The sequence below is a fragment of the Oncorhynchus gorbuscha genome, linkage group LG06 (genome assembly GCF_021184085.1).
Source record: "Oncorhynchus gorbuscha isolate QuinsamMale2020 ecotype Even-year linkage group LG06, OgorEven_v1.0, whole genome shotgun sequence".
In the NCBI taxonomy this organism is placed as follows: Eukaryota; Metazoa; Chordata; class Actinopteri; order Salmoniformes; family Salmonidae; genus Oncorhynchus; species Oncorhynchus gorbuscha.
Genome location: NC_060178.1, coordinates 66925426 through 66945836, shown reverse-complemented (window position 1 = coordinate 66945836; position 20411 = coordinate 66925426). Strand labels below are relative to the sequence as shown.

At 42.5% G+C, this 20411-nt stretch overlaps 1 protein-coding gene across 2 annotated transcripts; it reads left to right on the top strand.

The window, feature by feature from the left end:
* Positions 1 to 9015: 9015 nt before the first annotated feature.
* Positions 9016 to 19616, top strand: LOC124038251 (filensin-like). 2 transcript variants are annotated; one of them, XM_046353877.1, is made up of 8 exons: positions 9016 to 9606; positions 10134 to 10194; positions 10645 to 10740; positions 12382 to 12474; positions 12906 to 13013; positions 13985 to 14205; positions 17746 to 17837; positions 18147 to 19616. In XM_046353877.1, exons 1-8 carry the CDS (start codon positions 9236 to 9238, stop codon positions 19055 to 19057), a joined length of 1953 nt encoding a protein of 650 aa, XP_046209833.1. In that variant the 5' UTR covers positions 9016 to 9235; the 3' UTR covers positions 19058 to 19616. The 2 variants fall into 2 exon arrangements, with proteins under 2 accessions (XP_046209833.1, XP_046209832.1); XM_046353876.1 differs by having other exon boundaries at positions 12900 to 13013.
* Positions 19617 to 20411: the final 795 nt, after the last annotated feature.

Genomic DNA, 20411 nt, shown 5'->3' with positions numbered 1-20411 from the left:
GTAAAAATAGACTAGAGACAGCTCTCTCTCGCTCTGTCCTTCTCATGGTCCGATTTACACATAGGACTCTTGATCAATTATAAACTTCTTTATAATGATTTGATTTTACATAGCCCATAAAAAAATATATCCTGTCTTCCTGGTAAGGGGGGATCAGGAATCACCATAACAGATGTCAGAGGTCAGTCAGCCCTATAACAGTTTTTCTCAATTGCTAAAACACAATTTCTGAAACCTTGCTCCATTTCCTGAAAACATTCAACACAAAACCTCATCTTCAAGCACTATTTACATAACCTCTGACTCCTCTTGCAAAATGAAACATTCGCCTCAAAACAGTTGTACCTGTGTTCAAAATCAAACACTGCTCTCAAATCATAAACAAAGTGATCAAAATGATATACACTCTCAAGCAGGCAGTAAACAATTCACCGAAAATTAGAAAACACACTGATCAAAACATACAATTCTCAGGGAGAAGTACATTTTTAATCAAAAAAATATTCATATTTTTCCGTCATTGTCTTTTGATGAATGAAAACATGTTCTATCATAGTAGCTCAAAATTGATCAGAAATTACTACTCTGCTTTGCTCTTTGCAATGTAGTTTTTTGTTCTTCCTCCTCCTTGTACCCCTATTTTTTACAGTACTGTACCCTGCATCTCACAAACGTGTCCTTTGTCTCCGTGATACTGTAATTCTTGTTCTTTGATGATATGAACCTGCAACCAGTCAAAATCTATTGAGCAGTCAGTACTGTTAATAAATGGAAAGCACAAAGTTCATGTCACGCCCTGGTCGAAGTATTTTGTGTTTTTCTTCATGTATTTGGTCAGGCCAGTGTGTGACATGGGTTTTTGTATGTGGTGTGTAGCTTAGTGGGATTGTAGCTTAGTGGGGTGTTCTAGGAGAGTCTATGGCTGTCTGAAGTGGTTCTCAATCAGAGGCAGGTGTTTATCATTGTCTCTGATTGGGAACCATATTTAGGCAGCCATATTCTTTGGTTGTATTGTGGGTGATTGTCCTGAGTGTCTTGATGTCCTTGTGCTGTGTTAGTTGACACAAGTATAGGCTGTTTTCGGTTTTCGTTTAGTTTATTGTTTTTGTAGTTTTTGTGTTTACGTTGTGTGATTAAACATGGATCTCAATATACATGCTGCAGTTTGGTCCGACTCTCCTTCACCACATGAAAACCGTGACAGTTCAGGGCAATACAATTTGTCCATTGTACAGTATACAGCCTACAATGCACTGTACTACAGTATCCATTCTCAGACTTTATCCTTCCCACCTTCAACAACCTGTTTGCTCTCTGAACTGGCTTATATTGGTTGTGTCGCATCATTTGAAACAGGTTAAATCAATTTTGAGTGGTTGTGTTCAATCAATGACATATGTTTTCTATTTGTATTTGATTGTTGCCACTTGTGTTTACCAGTATGAATGACATGTGCATTAGAGTGCAGAATGTGTTTTTAGAATGAGAATGTGTTTAAAGTTTTGCTGAAAAGTCTAAGTGAGATCTGCAAATTGTGTTTTACCATGTGAAATGGTATTGACAACAGACTGCATAATTAGCTAAATGAGTCCAGGCAACTGAGAACTTTGTTCAGCCAATGGGTTTTAGTGTTTTAGCAATTGAGAAACTGTATGTGAATGTTTGTTTTCCTGTACCTCAGACATTATTTAAAGATATTTCAAACATTTTAAACATTTTGTGTATCAGGTTTACATTAGGTTGTTCAGTACATTTCTTAGAGAATTTGCATGTGTGCAACCAAAACTCTGACAATAGAAACTTTAATTTGTGTACAGCATCCTTTCTAACCCATGAAAAACTGACAAACTAAATTAAAAGACCCCACACTTCTAAATCAAACACACTATGAACCACTAACAAATATTAATTAACAGCTGAGTTGTGTGTGGGTGCTGGCATTTGTGTGGCAGAAATCACAAGGTAAACACAAAAAAATGTCCAGGCCTTGCTTAATTTTGGAGGTTCTTTAACAGCTGGATCTGTGCACTTTTAACTGCTCTCGCAAGGCAACTGCCCCAGGACACTTTCAAGGTGAGAGATACGGAATCTTTGATAAACATGAAGAAAAAAAAACTGTGCAACTGACATTCCATCAGTACTTGGAAGAAAGGAAATAAACATGTACTTTGTTTTCACTAACAAATATTTAAATCAGTCCTTAATATTTTTGACTTGTTGCATTGACATATAATTATGTACAAACTGTCCCAAATTTCCACTGTGTCTCTCACAGCCTGTTTGAGTTCAGTGTGTACTGGCGACTTTCTATGGTTCAACAGGATGGTTTTCGCTAATCCAAACAACAGATGACTTAAACACAAGAGCAGTGGACCAGGCCTTGAAGAGTGAGCAGCCTCAAATTTAAAATTAGTTCCAATGCTGCATCCCTCTGTCGTACTTCTTCAAATTACTAAAATATTGTGTTATTGTTGAATATAAGATATGCATATTATTAGTAGATTTGGATAGAAAACACTCTGAAGTTTCTAAAACTGTTTGAATCATGTCTGTGACAATAACAGAACTTATGTGGCAGGCAAAACTCAGAGGACAAACCTTTCAGAAATGTTTTTTTTGAGGTCTCTGTTCAGTTTTTTCTCATTGGGAAAACGATATTTCTTAGGCACTTGTTTTCAGTTCCTACCGCTTCCACTGGATGTCACCAGTCTTTGGAATTTGGTTGAGGTTATTCCTTTGTGCAATGAAGAAGTACGGCCATCTAGGAAATGGGTAACACTGTTGAGAGTTGCTCAAGACTTGAAATGTAGCGTTAGTTTCCTCCCATCCTCTATTGAAAACAGATAGACCCGTCTTCAATTTGATCGATTATTAACGTTTGAAAGTACCTAAAGTTGTATTACAAAAGTAGTTTGAAATGTTTTTGTAAAGTTTACAGGAAACTTTTGAGATATTTTGTAGTGACGTTGCGCAATTTGGAAGCTGTTTTCTTCTGGATCAAATGCGCCAAAATAAATGGACATTTTGGATATATATGGACGGAATTAATCGAACAAAAGGACCATGGGACATATTGTAGTTTATAGTTTATGGGACATATTGGAGTGCCAACAAAAGAAGCTCGTCAAAGGTAAGGCATGTTTTATATTTTATTTCTGCGTTTTGTGTAGCGCCGCAGGGTTGAAATGTGCTACCCTCTTTGTTTACTGTTGTGCTATCATCAGATAATAGCTTCTTATGCTTTCACCGAAAAGCCTTTTTTTAAATCTGACATGTTGGCTGGATTCACAACGAGTGTAGCTTTAACTTAGTATCTTACATGAGTGATTTAATGAAAGTTAGATTTTTATATAATTTTATTTGAATTTCCTGCGCTGCATTTTCCCTGGCTTTTGTTAAGAAAAGTGGGGTGTGGCTATATACAGTGAGCGGAAAAAGTATTTGATCCCCTTCTGATTTTGTACGTATGCCCACTGACAAAGAAATTATCCATCTATAATTTGAATGGTAGGTTTATATGAACAGTGAGCGACAGAATAACAACAAAAAAAAACAGAAAAACGCATGAAAAATGTTATAAATTGATTTGCATTTTAGGGAAATATGTATTAGACCCCTCTGCAAAACATGACTTAGTACTTGGTGGCAAAACCCTTGTTGACAATCAGAGGTCAGACATTTCTTGTAGTTGGCCACCAGGTTTGCACACATCTCAGGAGCGATTTTGTCCCACTCCTGTTTGCAGATCTTCTCCAAGTCAAATCAAATCAAATAAACTTGTATTTGTCACATACACATGGTTAGCAGATGTTAACGCGAGTGTAGCGAAATGCTTGTGCTTCCTGTTCCAACAATGCAGTAATAACCAACAAGTAATCTAACTAACAATTCCAAAACTACTGTCTCATACACAGTGTAAGGGGATAAAGAACATGTACATAAAGATATATGAATGAGTGATGGTACAGAGCAGCATAGGCAAGATACAGTAGATGGTATCGAGTACAGTATATGCATATGAGATGAGTATGTAAACAGTGGCATAGTTAAAGTGGCTAGTGATACATGTATTACATAAGGATGCAGTCGATGATATAGAGTACAGTATATACGTATGCATATGAGATGAATAATGTAGGGTATATAACATTATATTATGTAGCATTGTTTAAAGTGGCTAGTGATATATTTTACATCATTTCCCATCAATTCCCATTATTAAAGTGGCTGGAGTTGAGTCAGTGTCAGTGTGTTGGCAGCAGCCACTCAATGTTAGTGGTGGCTGTTTAACAGTCTGATGGCCTTGAGATAGAAGCTGTTTTTCAGTCTCTCGGTTCCAGCTTTGATGCACCTGTACTGACCTCGCCTTCTGGGTGATAGCGGGATGAACAGGCAGTGGCTCGGGTGTTTGTTGTCCTTGATGATCTTTATGGCCTTCCTGTAACATCGGGTGGTGTAGGTGTCCTGGAGGGCAGGTAGTTTGCCCCCGGTGATGCGTTGTGCAGACCTCACTACCCTCTGGAGAGCCTTACGGTTGTGGGCGGAGCAGTTGCCGTACCAGGCGGTGATACAGCCCGCCAGGGTGATCTTGATTGTGCATCTGTAGAAGTTTGTGAGTGCTTTTGGTGACAAACCAAATTTCTTCAGCCTCCTGAGGTTGAAGAGGCGCTGCTGCTCCTTCTTCACGATGCTGTCTGTGTGAGTGGACCAATTCAGCTTGTCTGTGATGTGTATGCCGAGGAACTTAAAACTTACTACCCTCTCCACTACTGTTCCATCGATGTGGATAGTGGGGTGTTCCCTTTGCTGTTTCCTGAAGTCCACAATCATCTCCTTAGTTTTGTTGACGTTGAGTGTGAGGTTATTTTCCTGACACCACACTCCGAGGGCCCTCACCTCCTCCCTGTAGGCCGTCTCATCGTTGTTAATATTCAAGCCTACCACTGTTGTGTCGTCCGCAAACTTGATGATTGAGTTGGAGGCATGCGTGGCCACGCAGTCGTGGGTGAACAGGGAGTACAGGAGAGGGCTCAGAACGCATCCTTGTGGGGCCCCAGTGTTGAGGATCAGCGGGGTGGGGATGTTGTTGCCTACCCTCACCACCTGGGGGCGGCCCGTCAGGAAGTCCAGTACCCAGTTGCACAGGGCGGGGACGAGACCCAGGGTCTCGAGCTTGATGACGAGCTTGGAGGGTACTATGGTGTTAAATGCCGAGCTGTAGTCGATGAACAGCATTCTCACATAGCTATTCCTCTTGTCCAGATGGGTTAGGGCAGTGTGCAGTGTGGTTGAGATTGCATCGTCTGTGGACCTATTTGGGCGGTAAGCAAATTGGAGTGGGTCTAGGGTGTCAGGTAGGGTGGAGGTGATATGGTCCTTGACTAGTCTCTCAAAGCACTTCATGATGAAGGAAGTGAGTGCTACGGGGCGGTAGTCGTTTAGCTCAGTTACCTTGGCTTTCTTGGGAACAGGAACAATGGTGGCCCTCTTGAAGCATGTGGGAACAGCAGTCTGGTATAGGGATTGATTGAATATGTCCGTAAACACACCGGCCAGCTGGTCTGCGCATGCTCTGGGGGCGCGGCTGGGGATGCCGTCTGGGCCTGTAGCCTTGCGAGGGTTAACACGTTTAAATGTTTTACTCACCTCCGCTGCAGTGAAGGAGAGTGCGCAAGTTTTCGTTGCAGGCCGTGTCAGTGGCACTGTATTGTCCTCAAAGCGGGCAAAAAAGTTATTTAGTCTGCCTACTTCCAAAGTTGTGGAAGCATACTTCCAAAGTTGTGGCAAAATGGCTTAAAACTTCTTAGGGCGAGGGGGAAGTATTTGGACGTTCGGATGACTGACATGCCCAAAGTAAACTGCCTGTTACTCAGGCCCAGACACTAGGATATGCATATAATTGGTAATATTGGATAGAAAACACTCCGAGGTTTCAAGAACTGTTTAAATAATGTCTGTGAGTGTAACAGAACTGATACTGCAGGTGAAAAACCTAGAAAAATTCACCTGGATTTCTTTTTTTTTAGGTCACCACCCATTGGAAATAATTATTTATGGGAAATTCAAAGGAAATCCTCCCAGATTGCAGTTCCTATGGCTTCCACTAGATGTCAACAGTATTTAGAAAGGGTTTCAGACTTGTTTTTTGAAAGATGAGCTAGAATTTGTAGTTTGTCAAGGCGGCTCTAATTTTGTCTGTTGTCTTGTGGCGCATAGGTGAGGGCGCGCATTTCGTTATTTATCTCCGGTATTGAACACACTATTCTCCCTCTTAAATTGTATCGTTTATTTACATATTAGGGTACCTAGGGATTGTTATAAATGTTTTTGGACTTGTTTGGTAACTTTTGGGATTCCATTGTATGCACTTTGAATGAGTGGAACAGGTGGATTACTGAATCAAGCGCGCCAACCAAACTGACTTTTTGGGGATATAAGGACTTTTTCGAAGAAAACAACCATTTGTTGTGTAACTGGGACCCTTGCAATTGCAAACAGAGGAAGATCTTCAAAGGTAAGTGATTTATTTTATTGCTATTTCTGACTTGTGACGCCTCTGCTGGTTTGGATTTTTAAAATGCTTTTGTATGCTGGGTGCTGTCCTCAGATTATCGCATGGTATGCTTTTGCCGTAAAACCTTTTTTTGAAATCTGACGAAGCGGCTGGATTAACAAGAAGTTAAGCTTTTAAATGATGTATGGCAATTGTATTTTCACAAATGTTTAATATTACGATTTTTGTATTTTGAATTTTGCGCACTGTAATTTCACCGGATATTGTCGGAATGGGGCGCTAGCGTCCCACCTTTCCCAACAAGGGTTTAAGGACAACAAGTCAAGGTATTGGAGTGGCCATCACAAAGCCCTGCCCTCAATCCCATAGAAAATTTGTGGGCAGAACTGAAAAAGTGTGTGTGAGCAAGGAGGCCTACAAACCTGACTCAGTTACACCAGCTCTGTCAGGAGGAATGGGCTAAAATTCACCCAGCTAATTGTGGGAAGCTTGTGGAAGGCTACCCAAAATGTTTGACCCAAGTTAAACAATTTAAAGGCAAAGCTACAAAATACTTATTGAGTGTATGTAAACTTCTGACCCACTGGGAATTTGATGGAAGAAATACAAGCTGAAATAAATAATTATCTCTACTATTATTCTGACATTTCAAATTCTTAAAATAAAGTGGTGATCCTAACTGACCTAAGTCAGGTAATTTTTACTAGGATTAAATGTCAGGAATTGTGAGAAACTGAGTTTAAATTTAAGGTATATGTAAAATTCCGATATATGACAATGAGGTAGTCACCTGTAATGCGTTTCAATTAACAGGTGTGACTTGTTAAAAGTTAAATCGTAAAATGTATTTCCTTCTTAATGCGTTTGAGCCAATCAGTTGTGTTGTGACAAGGTAGAGGTGGTATACGGAAGATAGCCCTATTTGGTAAAAGACCAAGTCCATATTATGGCAAGAACAGCTCAAATAAACAGAGAAACACCAGTCCATCATTACTTTAAGACATGAAGGTCGGTCAAATTTCAAGAACTGAAAATTTCTTCAAGTGCAGTTGAAAAAAAACATCAAGCGCAATGATGAAACTGGCTCTCATGATGGCCGCGACAGGAAAGGAAGACCCAGAGTTACCTCTGCTGCGAGGAAGAAGTTCATTAGAGTTAACTACACCTCAGATTGCAGCCCAAATAAATGCTTCACAGAGTTCAAGTAACAGACACATCTCAACATCAACTGTTTAGAGGAGACTGCGTGAATCAGGCCTTCATGGTCAAATTAGTGCAAAGAAACCATTACTAAAGGACACCAATAACAAGAAGAGACTTGCTTGGGCCAAGAAACACAATTAATGGACATTAGTCCGGGGAAATCTGTCGTTTGGTCTGATGAGTTTTCAACCGCCGTGTCTTTGTTGAGACTCAGAGTTGGTAAATGGATGATCTCGGCATGTGTGGTTCCCACCATGAAGCATGGCGGAGGAGGTGTGATGGTGCTTTTCTGGTGACACTGTCAGTGATTTATTTAGAATTCAAGGCACACTTTACCATCATGGCTACCACAGCATTCTGCAGCGATACGCCATCCCATCTGGTTTGCGCGTAGTGGGACTATCATTTGTTTTTCAACAGGACAATTACCCAACACACCTCCAGGCTGTGTAAGGGCTATTTGATCAAAAAAGAGAGTGATGGAGTGCTGCATCAGATGACCTGGCCTCCACAATCACCCGACCTCAACCCAATTGACATGGTTTGGGATGAGTTGGACTGCAGAGTGAAAGAAAAGCAGCCAAAAAGTGCTCAGACTATGTGAGAACTCCTTCAAGACTGTTGGAAAATCATTACAGGTGAAGCTGGTTGAGAGAATAACAAGAGTGTGCAACACTGTCATTAAGGCAAAGGGAGGCTACTTTGAATAATCAAAATATATTTTGATTTGTTTAACACTTTTTTGGTTACTACATGATTCCATGTGTTATTTCATAGTTTTTATGTCTTTATTATAATTCTAAAATGTAGAAAATAGTCAAAATGAAGAAAAACCCTTGAATGAGTAAGTGTGTCTAAAGTTTTGACTGGTACTGTATATTTACACAAGTTTTACACTTTTTTTGTTGTTGACCAATTGTGACCTAATCGGCCAGCCATCACTGAAACTATATCCTGTTTCAACCATCCATATGGTCTTTCCTATGTAGGCTACAATAAGGAGAACACACTATTCTCTGGAGTTTACTAGCCTACATTTGGCATATTAGTAACTGTATATGGCCTGTAACAAACTGCACAGCATGCTATTTCCACTTTATCATGTGGTAAATCAAGGCCATGTTCGAAAATTCCCCCAAACAAAAACCGAGAAAAACGGTTGATTGGAAACAAAGGGTCTCCTTATAATGGTATATGTGACACAGCAGTATTCTCCCTCGCTTGCCTTTTGTTTGTTTTTATTTTTTTGCTTGGTCATCATTGGCAGAGCGTTTGTAATGTCAGCCACAAAGGCTAACAAACTCTGGAAGGTCTCACGCGTGAGGCTTGCGTGGGAACAGGCCAGCGTGAGATTTGTGGGGGTCTATTTCGCAGGCGCCCAGGGCCAGGCAGCCTTTAGTGTAGAATGAGACAGCCGAGGGTGAGCACCTGAGTTTTCACACACTAAAGGTGCCGCAGGGAAGAACGCACTCCGGGGATAACATCAACCGAGGCAGCGGGATAGCGACAACAACCACCATGTACAAGACCAGTTACCGGCGCGAGGTGCGCAAAGAGAAGTATGAGCGTTCTGATGTCTTCGAAGAGCCCTACGGCCCTGATGCATCAGCAGGCACCTCAGCCATCCAGGGCTGGGAGAGCCTGCAGGAGCTCAACAGCCGCTTCGCCCGCTATATTAATCGGGCACGCGTGCTGGAGCAGCGCAATTCCGTGTTCCGCAAGCAGCTAGAGACGCTGCAGCGGATGGAAGAGGCCAGTGGGCTTGAGGAGGCCTTTACTGAACAGATTGGCCTGAACCGGAGGCGCATCTGCGAGCTCTCTGCCGACCGTGCCAAACTTGAGCGCCAGCTGAAGGACGCATGCCGCATGCTGGACGAGTTCACCAACAAGTAAGTGTGTGCTTGCTTCTGAAAGTGTTAGTGCGTGTGTTTGTGTGTGCGTCAGTAGGGCTATGTGTTTTTAAAAAACTGATGTGTGGATCAGAGAGAAGGAAAGTGTGTATGGGCCACTCTCTGTTCATACACAGACAGGATTTAGATGAATGCTGCACAGGTCAAATCAAATCAAATGTATTTATATAGCCCTTTGTACATCAGCTGATATCTCAAAGTGCTGTACAGAAACCCAGCCTAAAACCCCAAACAGCAAGCAATGCAGGTGTAGAAGCACGGGTGGTTGTGTTCTGAAAAAAGGGAATCAACAGCCATTTCAAGTGCTCTCAAGGAGAGCCAGGTTGATTAAGGGCAATGACTAGTTAATCAATACAGACATTGTAAAGTCAGAAAAGCCCTATAGATGAAAATCAATGTGCTCAACACACAAAGGTGTTCAAATTACAGATCAATAAAAGGTAGGTCACACATCATTGTGGAATTCCTGAATGTATGTTTTGTGATTTATGTTTTGTCCTCCATAGATACAGAAATGAGTGTGAGTATCAAGAACAGCTGCGGGGTACATTGGAACAACTCAACAGGGTATGTGTGTTTGGCACAAAGAAAAGTATGTATTATATAATCTGTCTGGTTAATAATCTACAAGCTTTGTCCAGGGTGTCAGAATCATAATTAAATTGTGTAACTGCAACCCTGGTAGGACTTTGTGGTCTGAGAGACAAAGCTTATGAGATCAGGACAATACAGTGTGGTGATGTAACTGAATTAAAATAGCTTCTATTGATCTTAGAGGTTTTGGATTTAATGGAGGAATGTACTAGTGAAGAGAAAGGCTTTGTGTGGGGTTCAGTTCAACAATATCAGCATTGTCATACTGTTTGAGGCTTTATGAGAATTGGAGTCGATATATTGACCTATTGACTCCTCTTTCTTCTCTCCTTTTCTTCCATCTTCTTCTCTTCCCTTCTCTCGTTTTTTTCTCTTCTTCTCTCCTCGCCACTCATCCTTTTCCCCTTTCTTCTCCTTTCCTAGGAGGCTGACCATAACCTGCTCAGGAACCTGGAGTTTCAGATCCAGACTCAGTTCCTTCAGGATGACATCAACTCCACCAAAGACAGACACAGAAAGGTAAGAGGTGTACTGCATACAGTGCATTCGGAAAGTATTCAGACCACTTCACTTTTTCCACATTTTGTTATGTTACAGCCTTATTCTAAAATTGATATTTAAAAAAAAAAAAAAACTATTCAATCTGCACCCAATACCCCATAATGACAAAGCAAAAACCATTTTTTGGAAATGTTTGGAAATATATAAAAAATAAGAAAATGCTAAATCACATTTACATAAGTATTCAGATCCTTTACTCAGTACTTTGTTGAAGCACCTTTGGCAGCGATTACAGGCTTGAGTCTTCTTGGGTATGACGCTACAAGCTTAACACACCTGTATTTGGGGAGTTTCTCCCATTCTTCTCTGCAGATCTTCTCAAGCGCTATCAGGTTAGATGGGGAGCGTCGCGGCACAGCTTTTTTCAGGTCTCTCCAGTGATGTTTGATCGAGTTCAAATTTGGGCTCTGGCTTGGCCACTCAAGGACATTTAAAGACTTGTCCCGAAGCCACTCCTGGGTGGTCTTGGCTGTCTACTTAGGATTGTTGTCCTGTTGAAAGGGGAACCTTCACTCCAGATGTGACGCTTGGCATTCAGACCAAAGAGTTTATTGGTGGTTTCATCATACCAGAGAATATTGTTTCTCATGGTCTGAGAATCTTTAGGTGCCTTTTGGCAAACTACAAGCCGGCTGTCATTTGCTTTTTACGGAGAAGTGGCTTTCTTCTGGCCACTCTGCCATAAAGGCCTGATTGGTGGAGTGCTGCAGAGATTGTTGTCATTCTGGAAGGTTCTCCCATCTCCACAGAAGAACGCTGGAGCCCTGTCAGAGTGAACATCAGGTTCTTGGTCATCTCTTTGATCAAGGTCCTTCTCCCCCGATTGTTCAGTTTGGCCGGGTGGTCAGCTCTAGGAAGAGACTTGGTGGTTCCAAACTTCTTCCATTTAAGAATGATAATGGAGGCCACTGTGTTCTTGGGGACCTTCAATGCTGCAGAACTGTTTTTGTACCCTTCCCCAGATATGTGCCTCAACACAATCCTCTCAGAGTTCTACGGACAATTCCTTCGGTCTCATGGCTGTTTTGGCCCTGACATGCACTGTGAACTGTAGGACCTTATATAGACAGGTGTGTGTCTTTCCAAATCATGCCCAATCAATTGAATTGACCACAGCTGGACTCAATCAAGTTGCAGGGACATCTCAAAGATGATCAATGGAAACAGGATGAAATTGAATTCCTTTAGAATAAGGCTGTAACGTAATAAAATGTAGAAGAAAGTCAAGGGGTTTGAATACTTTCCCGAATGCACTGTACAAATCACCTGCAATCTATTACAAACTCATTCTGCCTTTATACTGTACATTTATACGTTTACATCAGATTTATTGCAAATGATACAGATACAGTGTGCATAGCATCCCGTATTACAACTTACAAATGTAGGATCTTAATTTGACCAATTCTGTCACTGGTAAAATAATAGGGTGGGTGATTAGAGTACAAAGGTATTGTGTACTATACTCTAATATTGCAACCTTGTTAAATACACCCACCCTATATGACATTTCTCTTTATTTTCCTCAGAGTTGTGTGCGCTGTGTATGTAGAGTCCAAGGTCTAATCATTTCTTGGGAAATTTCTCCTCCCCCCGTAGAACCTGTCAGAGATCCAGACCTACGTGAATATCCTGCACCAGATCAACCAGACAATACACCTGGTGCCAAATATGGCTGTGGGCACCTCTGAGGTAAGGTCTCCCCCTGTCACATGCATTTGTCTGTTTCCAGGGGAACCAGCTGAGTCAGACCAGAGGTGTCAGACCAGATAACAATAGGGCCTTGAAATCAGCTACGTGTGCAGAACTTTGTGGATAACCGTGTGTCCGTGACTGGAAAATGTGTTGTGATGCTTTCGAATGTGTTCCAATGTGTTGAGGTGTACTGAGCTTTCTGTGAATTGTGACTGCATTTTATAATAAGCTTCTGTGTGTTATGACAGGTAATCCCAGCTCACGTTGTGTCTCAGCAGAAAGTATGCTGATGCAGTCAGTTAGTCTGTAAGCTGTTTGCTTGTCTGTCTTTGAAGTTGCAAGTAAATATAATATAACTGGCCTGTCTTGCCTCTGTGTGATCAGTGTGTATTATAACTGGTATGTCCTCCCTCTGTGTGAAGGAGCAGGAGAAGCAGCTGGCCCAGAGGAGAGTTCCAGCCCTGCAGAGTCAGCTGGAGGAGTATAAGAGCGCCCTCTGTCAGCTCCAAGCACAGAAGCAGCATCTGCAGTACGAGGTATGTCCCTGTCTCTGTCACTATGACAATTTAGGAAACATCTCAAGCTCAATTGTTTGAAATTGTCCCACTCCGAATCAACCCCTAAGCCCTACCCCCCTATGCATATTAGTGAGGAAGGGAGATGAGGTAGCCACTTTACTTGAGGTAGAAAGTTGAGATGTACCCATTGAGTACAGTACATACTGTAAATTGGTTGTAGTTGCAAAGGGGTGCCAGTAGGTGCCAGTCATCACCTTCAGATTAGTGAGTAAAGGTGATAACAGCTACAGAGAAGTAGGAAAATACAGGTGTATTTATTAGAAAACTAATATTAGTAAAAAAATAAGACAAACATCAAAGTCCATGTTTATTTTCTCGAAAGTTGTGAATCAATTGAATAATATTTTAGATGAACATCCCTTCAAATGAGTTTAATTTTGTCCCTACATATTTTTTCTACCTCAGCTTTACTCTGCCATTATGCTTTTCACTTTGTTCATTTTCTGTAGCTTGTACCTCATAGCTGTCTGTGTTCCCTAGAAAAAAAGGTTTTCAAATTGTGTTCTATAACTGAAATACGTTTTATTTTAAAATGTTTGAATATAATTGTTGCAAGAAACCTGAATATTTTACCTAATGTTTTTCTCCATATATTCCTCTAAAGACTCAATTCCATTTTCAATCCGAGACAGGTTGCCATGAAATATTCAATATGTGGGTTGAACACCTTTGCAGTACTACAGCTGTCACCACAACATCCTCAACGAGTACAGTAGTCATGAGTTTCTCTTGACAAAAGTTCTGATTTATTCAGTCTTTGTATAGCCAGGCACCTGGCACATGAGGTAGCTCAGTGACCACAGTAATCCATCAACTAAGTTTGGTTGTCATTAGCTTAACACTTAATGGAAATATGAAATGCATTCAGTTTTTTTTAAAGAAGCAGTTTACAGTATCTCTCCGTCCATCCGTCTGCCTGTCTATGTCAGACGTCAGTGTTGGAGAGTTCCATCATGAGCACCCAGGAGGGCTATGACGATGAGATCCAGCTGTACAACGAGCAGATTGAGTCTCTGAGGAAGGACATCGAGGAAGCCGAGAGATCCCTGGACAAATACACAAATGAGTGCCGCCACCTGGCCATGTACCAGACCTCACTGGAGAATGAGCTGGAGAGGTACAAAAGGATCATCGAGAACGAGGACAACAGGTAATTAAGAGCGTCTGCTAAATGACTTAAATGTAAATGTAATGTAATTTTCTAACCACAACACACAGTGACCAGTGTCCTGCTGCTACTGGATATAGGCAGTACTTCAACGTGTTGGCTCTTGGAAAACCAGTAGTAGACTATACTGTATCAGACACATGGTGGCAATTTGAGATATTATATTTGTGTGTTTTCGACCTCAGATTTGTTTGATAATGGTTGAATATCTCTTCAGTGTTATTTATTTTTTATGTACTATTTAATTCCCTTTAATATTGCCAAATCTTTCTTTTGTTTACTGTATTAACATGTTTTCTTTTCAGTCTCTCAATGCAAAAATGTAAAAGTATACTGCACAAAAATATAAACACAACATGTTGTGTGTTGGTCCCATGTTTCATGAGCTGAAATAAAAGATCCTAGAAATGTTCCATATGCACAGAAAGTGTATTTCTCTCAGATTTTGCGCACAAATGTGTTTACATCCCTGTCAATTGTAATTTCTCCATTGCAAAACTAATCCTTCCACCTGACAGGTGTGGCATATCAAGAAGCTGATTAAACAGGATGATAATTACACAGGTGCATCTTGTGCTGGGGACAATGAAAGGCCACTCTAAAATGTGCAGTTTTGTCACACAACACAATGCCACAGATGTGTCAAGTTTTGGCATGCTGACTACAGGACTGTCCACCAGAGCAGTTGCCAAATAATTAAATGTTCATTTCTCTACCAGTAGCCACCTCCAACTTCGTTTTAGAGAATTTGGCAGTACGTCCAACTGGGCTCACAACCACAGACCACATGTAACAACACCAGCCCAGGACCTTCACATACGGTTTCTCCACCTGTGGGATCGTCTGAGACTTGCCACCCAGACAGCTGAAACTGTGGTTTTACACAACTAAATAATTTCTGCACAAACTGTCAGAAACCTTCTCAGGGAAGCACATCTGCATTGTAGTCTTCACCAGGGTCTTGACCTGACTGCAGTTTTGAGTCGTAACTGACTTCAGTGAGCAAACGCTCACCTTTGATGTCCTCTGGCACGCTGGAGAAGTGTGCTCTTCATGGACGAATCCCGATTTCAACTGTACCAGGCAGATGACAGACAGCATGTATAACGTCGTGTGAGCGAGCGGTTTGCTGATGTTAATGTTGTTAATATTGGCGGTGGGGTTATGGTTTTGGCACTCATAAGCGAACACAATTGCATTTTATCCATGGCAATTTGAATGCACAGAGATACAATGATGAGATCCTGAGGCCCATTGTCGTGCCATTCATTCACCATCATCACCTCATGTTTCAGCATGGTAATGCATGGCCCCAAGTTGCAAGGATCTGTACACAATTTCTGGAAGGTGAAAATGTCACATTTCTTCCATGGCCTGCATACTCAGCAGACATGTCACCCATTGAGTATGTTTGGGATGCTCTGGATCGATGTATACGACAGCATGTTCCAGTTCCCACCAATATCTAGCAAGTTCGCACAGCGATTGAAGATGAGTTCGACAACATTCCACAGGCCACAATTAACAGCCTGATCAACTCTATGCGAAGGAGATGTGTCGCATTGCATGATCAACGCCCATACCTTTTTTTAAGGTACTTGTGACCAACAGATGCATACACTACATATGCAAAAGTATATGGATTCAGTTATTTCAGCCACACCGTTGCTGACAGGTGTAGAAAATCGAGCACACAGCCATGCAATCTCCATAGACAAACATTGGCAGTAGAATGGCCTTACTGAAGAGCACAGATGTTCAATGTGGCACCGTCATAAGATGCCCAACAAGATTTCCAACAAGTCAGTTCGTCAAATTTCTGCCCTGCAAGAGCTGCACCAGTCAACTGTACATGCTGTTATTGTGAAGTGGAAACATCTAGGAGCAACAGTGGCTCAGCCGCGAAAAGGTAGGCCACCCAAGCTCACAGAACGGGACCGCCGAGGGCTGAAGCGGGTAGCGCGTAAAAGTCGCCTGTCCTCGGTTGCAACACTCATTACTGAGTTTGAATCTGGCTCTGGAAGCAACATCAGCAAAATAACTGTTTGTCAGGATCCTCATGAAATGGCTTTGCATGGCCGAGCAGCCGCACACAAGCCTAAGATCCCTATGCGCAATGCCAAGTGTCGGCTGGAGTTGTGTAAAGCTCGCTGCCATTGGACTCTAAAGCAGTGGAAACGTATTCTCTGAAGTGATGAATCATGCTTCACCATCTGGCAGTCCGACTGATGAATCTGGGTTTGGCGGATGCCAGGAGAACGCTACCTGCTCCAATGCATAGTGCAAACTGTAAAGTTTGGTGGAAGAGGAATAATGGTCTGGGGCTGTTTTTAATGATTTGGGGCAGGGCCCTTACTTCCATTGAAATCTTAACACTACAGCATACAAGATCATTCTAGATGATTCTGTGCTTCTAACTTTGTAGCAACAGTTTGGGGAAGGCCCTTTCCTGTTTCAGCATGACAATGCCCTGTGCACAAAGCGAAGTTCATACAGACATGGTTTGTCGAGATTGGTTTGGAAGACCTTGACTGGTCTGCACATAGCCTTGACTTCAACCCTTTGGGATACATCTTTATTCCATTTTTTTTAACTAGGCAAGTCAGTTAAGAACAAATTCGTATTTACAATGACAGCTGAGGAACAGTGGGTTAACTGCCTTGTTCAGGGGCAGAACAACAGATTTGTACCTTGTTAGCTCGGGGATTCGAGCTTCTGGTTACTTACTACCTTCTGATTACTAGTCCAATGCTCTAACCACTAGGCTACCTGTCACCCCATAATAATAATACAAATAATAGTAGTAATGTGTATTCTAAGACAAATAAATGTGTCTTTTTTAAAATTACACTGAACAAAAAATAAGAATCTGACATTCAACAATTTCAAAGATTTTACTGGGTTACAGATCATATAAGGAAATCAGTCAATCAAAATAAATTCATTAGGTGCTAATCTATAGATTTCACCACTGGGAATACAGATACACCGATGTACATGACCAAAGTATGTGGACACCTGCTCGTCAAACATCTCATTCCAAAATCATGGGCATTAATATAGAGTTGCTCCCCTATAACAAACCTCCACTCTTCTGTGAAGGCTTTCCACTAGATGTTGGAACATTGCTGCGGGGAGTTGCTTCCATTCAGCCACAAGAGCATTAGTGAGGTCAGGCACCGATGTTGGGCAATCAGACCTGTATCGCAGTCAGCTTTCAATTTGGGCTCCCGAGCAGCGCAGCGATCTAAGGCACTGCATCTCAGTGCTGGAGGATTCACTACAGACCCTGGTTCAATTGGGAGCCCCATAGGGTGGCGCGCAATTGGCCCAGCGGCGTGCGGGTTAGGGTTTGGCCGGGGTAGGCCATCATTGTAAAGATATAATGTGTTCTTAACTGACTAGCCTAGTTAAATAAAAGGTTCAATAAAACATTTGTATAATGTTTATTACTAACACATAAAAATACACTATCACTTGCTGTGGTGGTAACTAACATTTCTTCATCATTCTCTTCCACAGGTTGAATTCAGCGATAATTGGGACTCCCATTACCTTGTTCACCACCAATTACCGCTACACCCACACACCCACTGTGTCGAACAGGGGCAGAGGTGAGGACATGCCATGTCTCATTCCACAGCAGCTTCACACGGATAGTCTCCATACATACAGAGCAGACACATAACACCCCGTCGTCATCATTGGCTATAACCACACTAGCTAGAACCCTAATGTATACAGCCACACAGTGATGTGTATCCTACCCACTCAGATACAAAGACCATAGAACAGAAATCACAATGGATCCTCCTGGGGTCTATTCATGGCAGATAAGGATGATCATGGTCCCGTAGGGGTACTATCCTCCTTGGATAATGTATTTAGAATGTGAGCGTATTGTGTTGTTTTGTTGTCTCCAGACATCACGCAAGCCATCCAGGACATCACCAGTGTCAAGCCTCGCCAGAAGATCTTGGCCAAGAAGGTCCTGAAGAAGGAGATCAGCCCCAAAGATGTGATGGACAGTGGCCAGAAGGAGAGAGTCGGTGGAGCCGAACACATGGAGGACAAGAAGCGAGGGGTGGCAGGGGAGGAAGGCGAGGTGAAGAGGGAGGAGCAGAGGTCCCTGTACACGCCCCAGGATGTGCCAGACGGGGCTCAGATCAGCAAAGCCTTCGACACGCTTTGTAACATTGTCAGGGACCGAATGAGGAAGTACAAGAAGCCAGAGCCAATTGCTGACTTTTACACCAAGGGGCGCTATGTGCTGGTGACAGGCGATGGCAGCTACCCCCACCCTCACTTCTACACCTCCAGCCCCTCCGCCGGACACGTCTTCGTCACCATCCGCAACGGCATGGTCTCCCCTTATGACCCCTTCGGGCCTTACACCCCCTCCCCCAACCCCCCTCATCCTCAGCCCATGCCACCCCCTGGTCCCCTTACCCCCACCCAGCCCTCTGACGGAGAGGGGGGGAAAGGAGACGATAAGGGAGGAAAAGGTGGTGGGAAGGGGAAATCTAGGGGCGGAGACCCCGAGCCTAGGCCGAAGAACCCTACTCCCCCCCCACAGCCCAACCCTGCCCCCAAAGGCCCCAGCAATCCCTCCGGACCCAAGGGGGGTAAAGACGACAGTCACCGCAGGGGCCCTCCTCCCATGCCCTCCCCCCGTGGCGCTAGCAGCATGCCCCCTGACTCCATGAGCTACGAGAAGGTGGAGATGGTGGAGTCAGTGGAAAAGTTCTCCAATGACCGCAAGACCAAGGGCTATGAGGAGACAGCCATGGTGGTGGAGACCATGATCGAGAAGACCAGCAAAAAGAAGAACTGAGTCTGAGATAAGGTCGACCTTTGCCAAAATATCTCACAAGTTTTGCCTCACCTTATGCCAGTAAGAACAAACACTGAGCCATTGTGTGACTCTGCTAAAGACACATTCTAAAGACATTGTTCCCACCCTATATGAAACCAACCTTAAAGAGACAGTTCTTCCTGATACTGCTCCTCTATTCGCTCACGCTTTCTGGCTTTGCGTTCAGCAAGTGTTAGCTGGTTCCATAATGCTGCTATTGTCGTTTTCTACCTACGCCGCAACCTTACACATTTAATGTCTGAAAACAAGAAGTACGAACATCAAAACTACAAGCCCCCTTGTCATCTCAACCCCCAAAGTAGAGTAAACATGGCTTGATGTGTGAAAAAACCTCTAACATTTTTATAAATTGATGACATGCTACTGCCCTCATGGATGTTTGCCACACTTCCAAACCAAAGCTGCCCCCAAACCCAAGAGCTCATTTGTTCAATTGGATGCCATTGACTGCCCTCAACACAGACTTTCTGTGTATAAAATTGCTTTAATAATAAAAAAGAATCAAGCTTTAAAAGCGCAAAGCTCTACTGTCTTTGTGTTTGGACATTAGCACCACTCTTATGACACACTCATTGCTTTGTTCCATTACAAATGAATGCCCCAGTCCTTCATATCATCTCATTTCAATCCATTGAAATATGCCAAAAAGATATTAAATTATTCATATTATATTCTTTGAAGAATAACAGCAGATGTTTCAGATTTTTACTTTTCGTATGCAGATAAAGCATTATTGACTAACTTTATAATGATGGTAGAGGTGATGGATGCCTAGTTTAACTGATCACCCTGTTTGACTTGCATACTGGAGGTATATTAATTGTGTCATAGTGAGGAAACTAGACTGAGCTAGTGCAGTGTTTAGTAAACATTGGGTGTCTCTCAGCACGGAGTGATAGGTGCAGTTACTGAAGGACAGTCATCCATTTTTCATTGAGATGAACTGGAGGAGCAGACAGCGACATCTGAACTCTGCACAATCCACTTTCCCTTAGAGGGACAGACAAGAGAGAGAGAGAAAGAGAGAGCCAGAAAATGTGTGTGTGTGTGTGTGTGTGTGTGTAACAGAATAACGAAAGTAAGAGCTACAGAGAGTGGCAGAAGACGATGCTGTTTTATACTATATTCCCGGTCCGGATCTCACACCCAGTGTGTGATGTAAATGTCCCTGTGCTTTGTGCTCTTGAGTGAACAGATAAGTGCTTCCCATTACAGCATATGCTTCAATTGTCTGACATTGAGCATTGACTTACCTTAGAAAGTGATATTGGAATACAGAGCCACCTATCTTCCAGTTCCTATCTTTCTCTTC

Coding starts and splice junctions, on each gene's coding strand:
- LOC124038251 (XM_046353876.1), top strand. CDS start 9,236: ATGTACAAGACCAGTTACCGGCGCGAGGTGCGCAAAGAGAAGTATGAG. Junction 10,195..10,644: donor CATTGGAACAACTCAACAGG/GTATGTGTGTTT, acceptor CTCCTTTCCTAG/GAGGCTGACCATAACCTGCT. Junction 10,741..12,381: donor CCAAAGACAGACACAGAAAG/GTAAGAGGTGTA, acceptor CTCCCCCCGTAG/AACCTGTCAGAGATCCAGAC.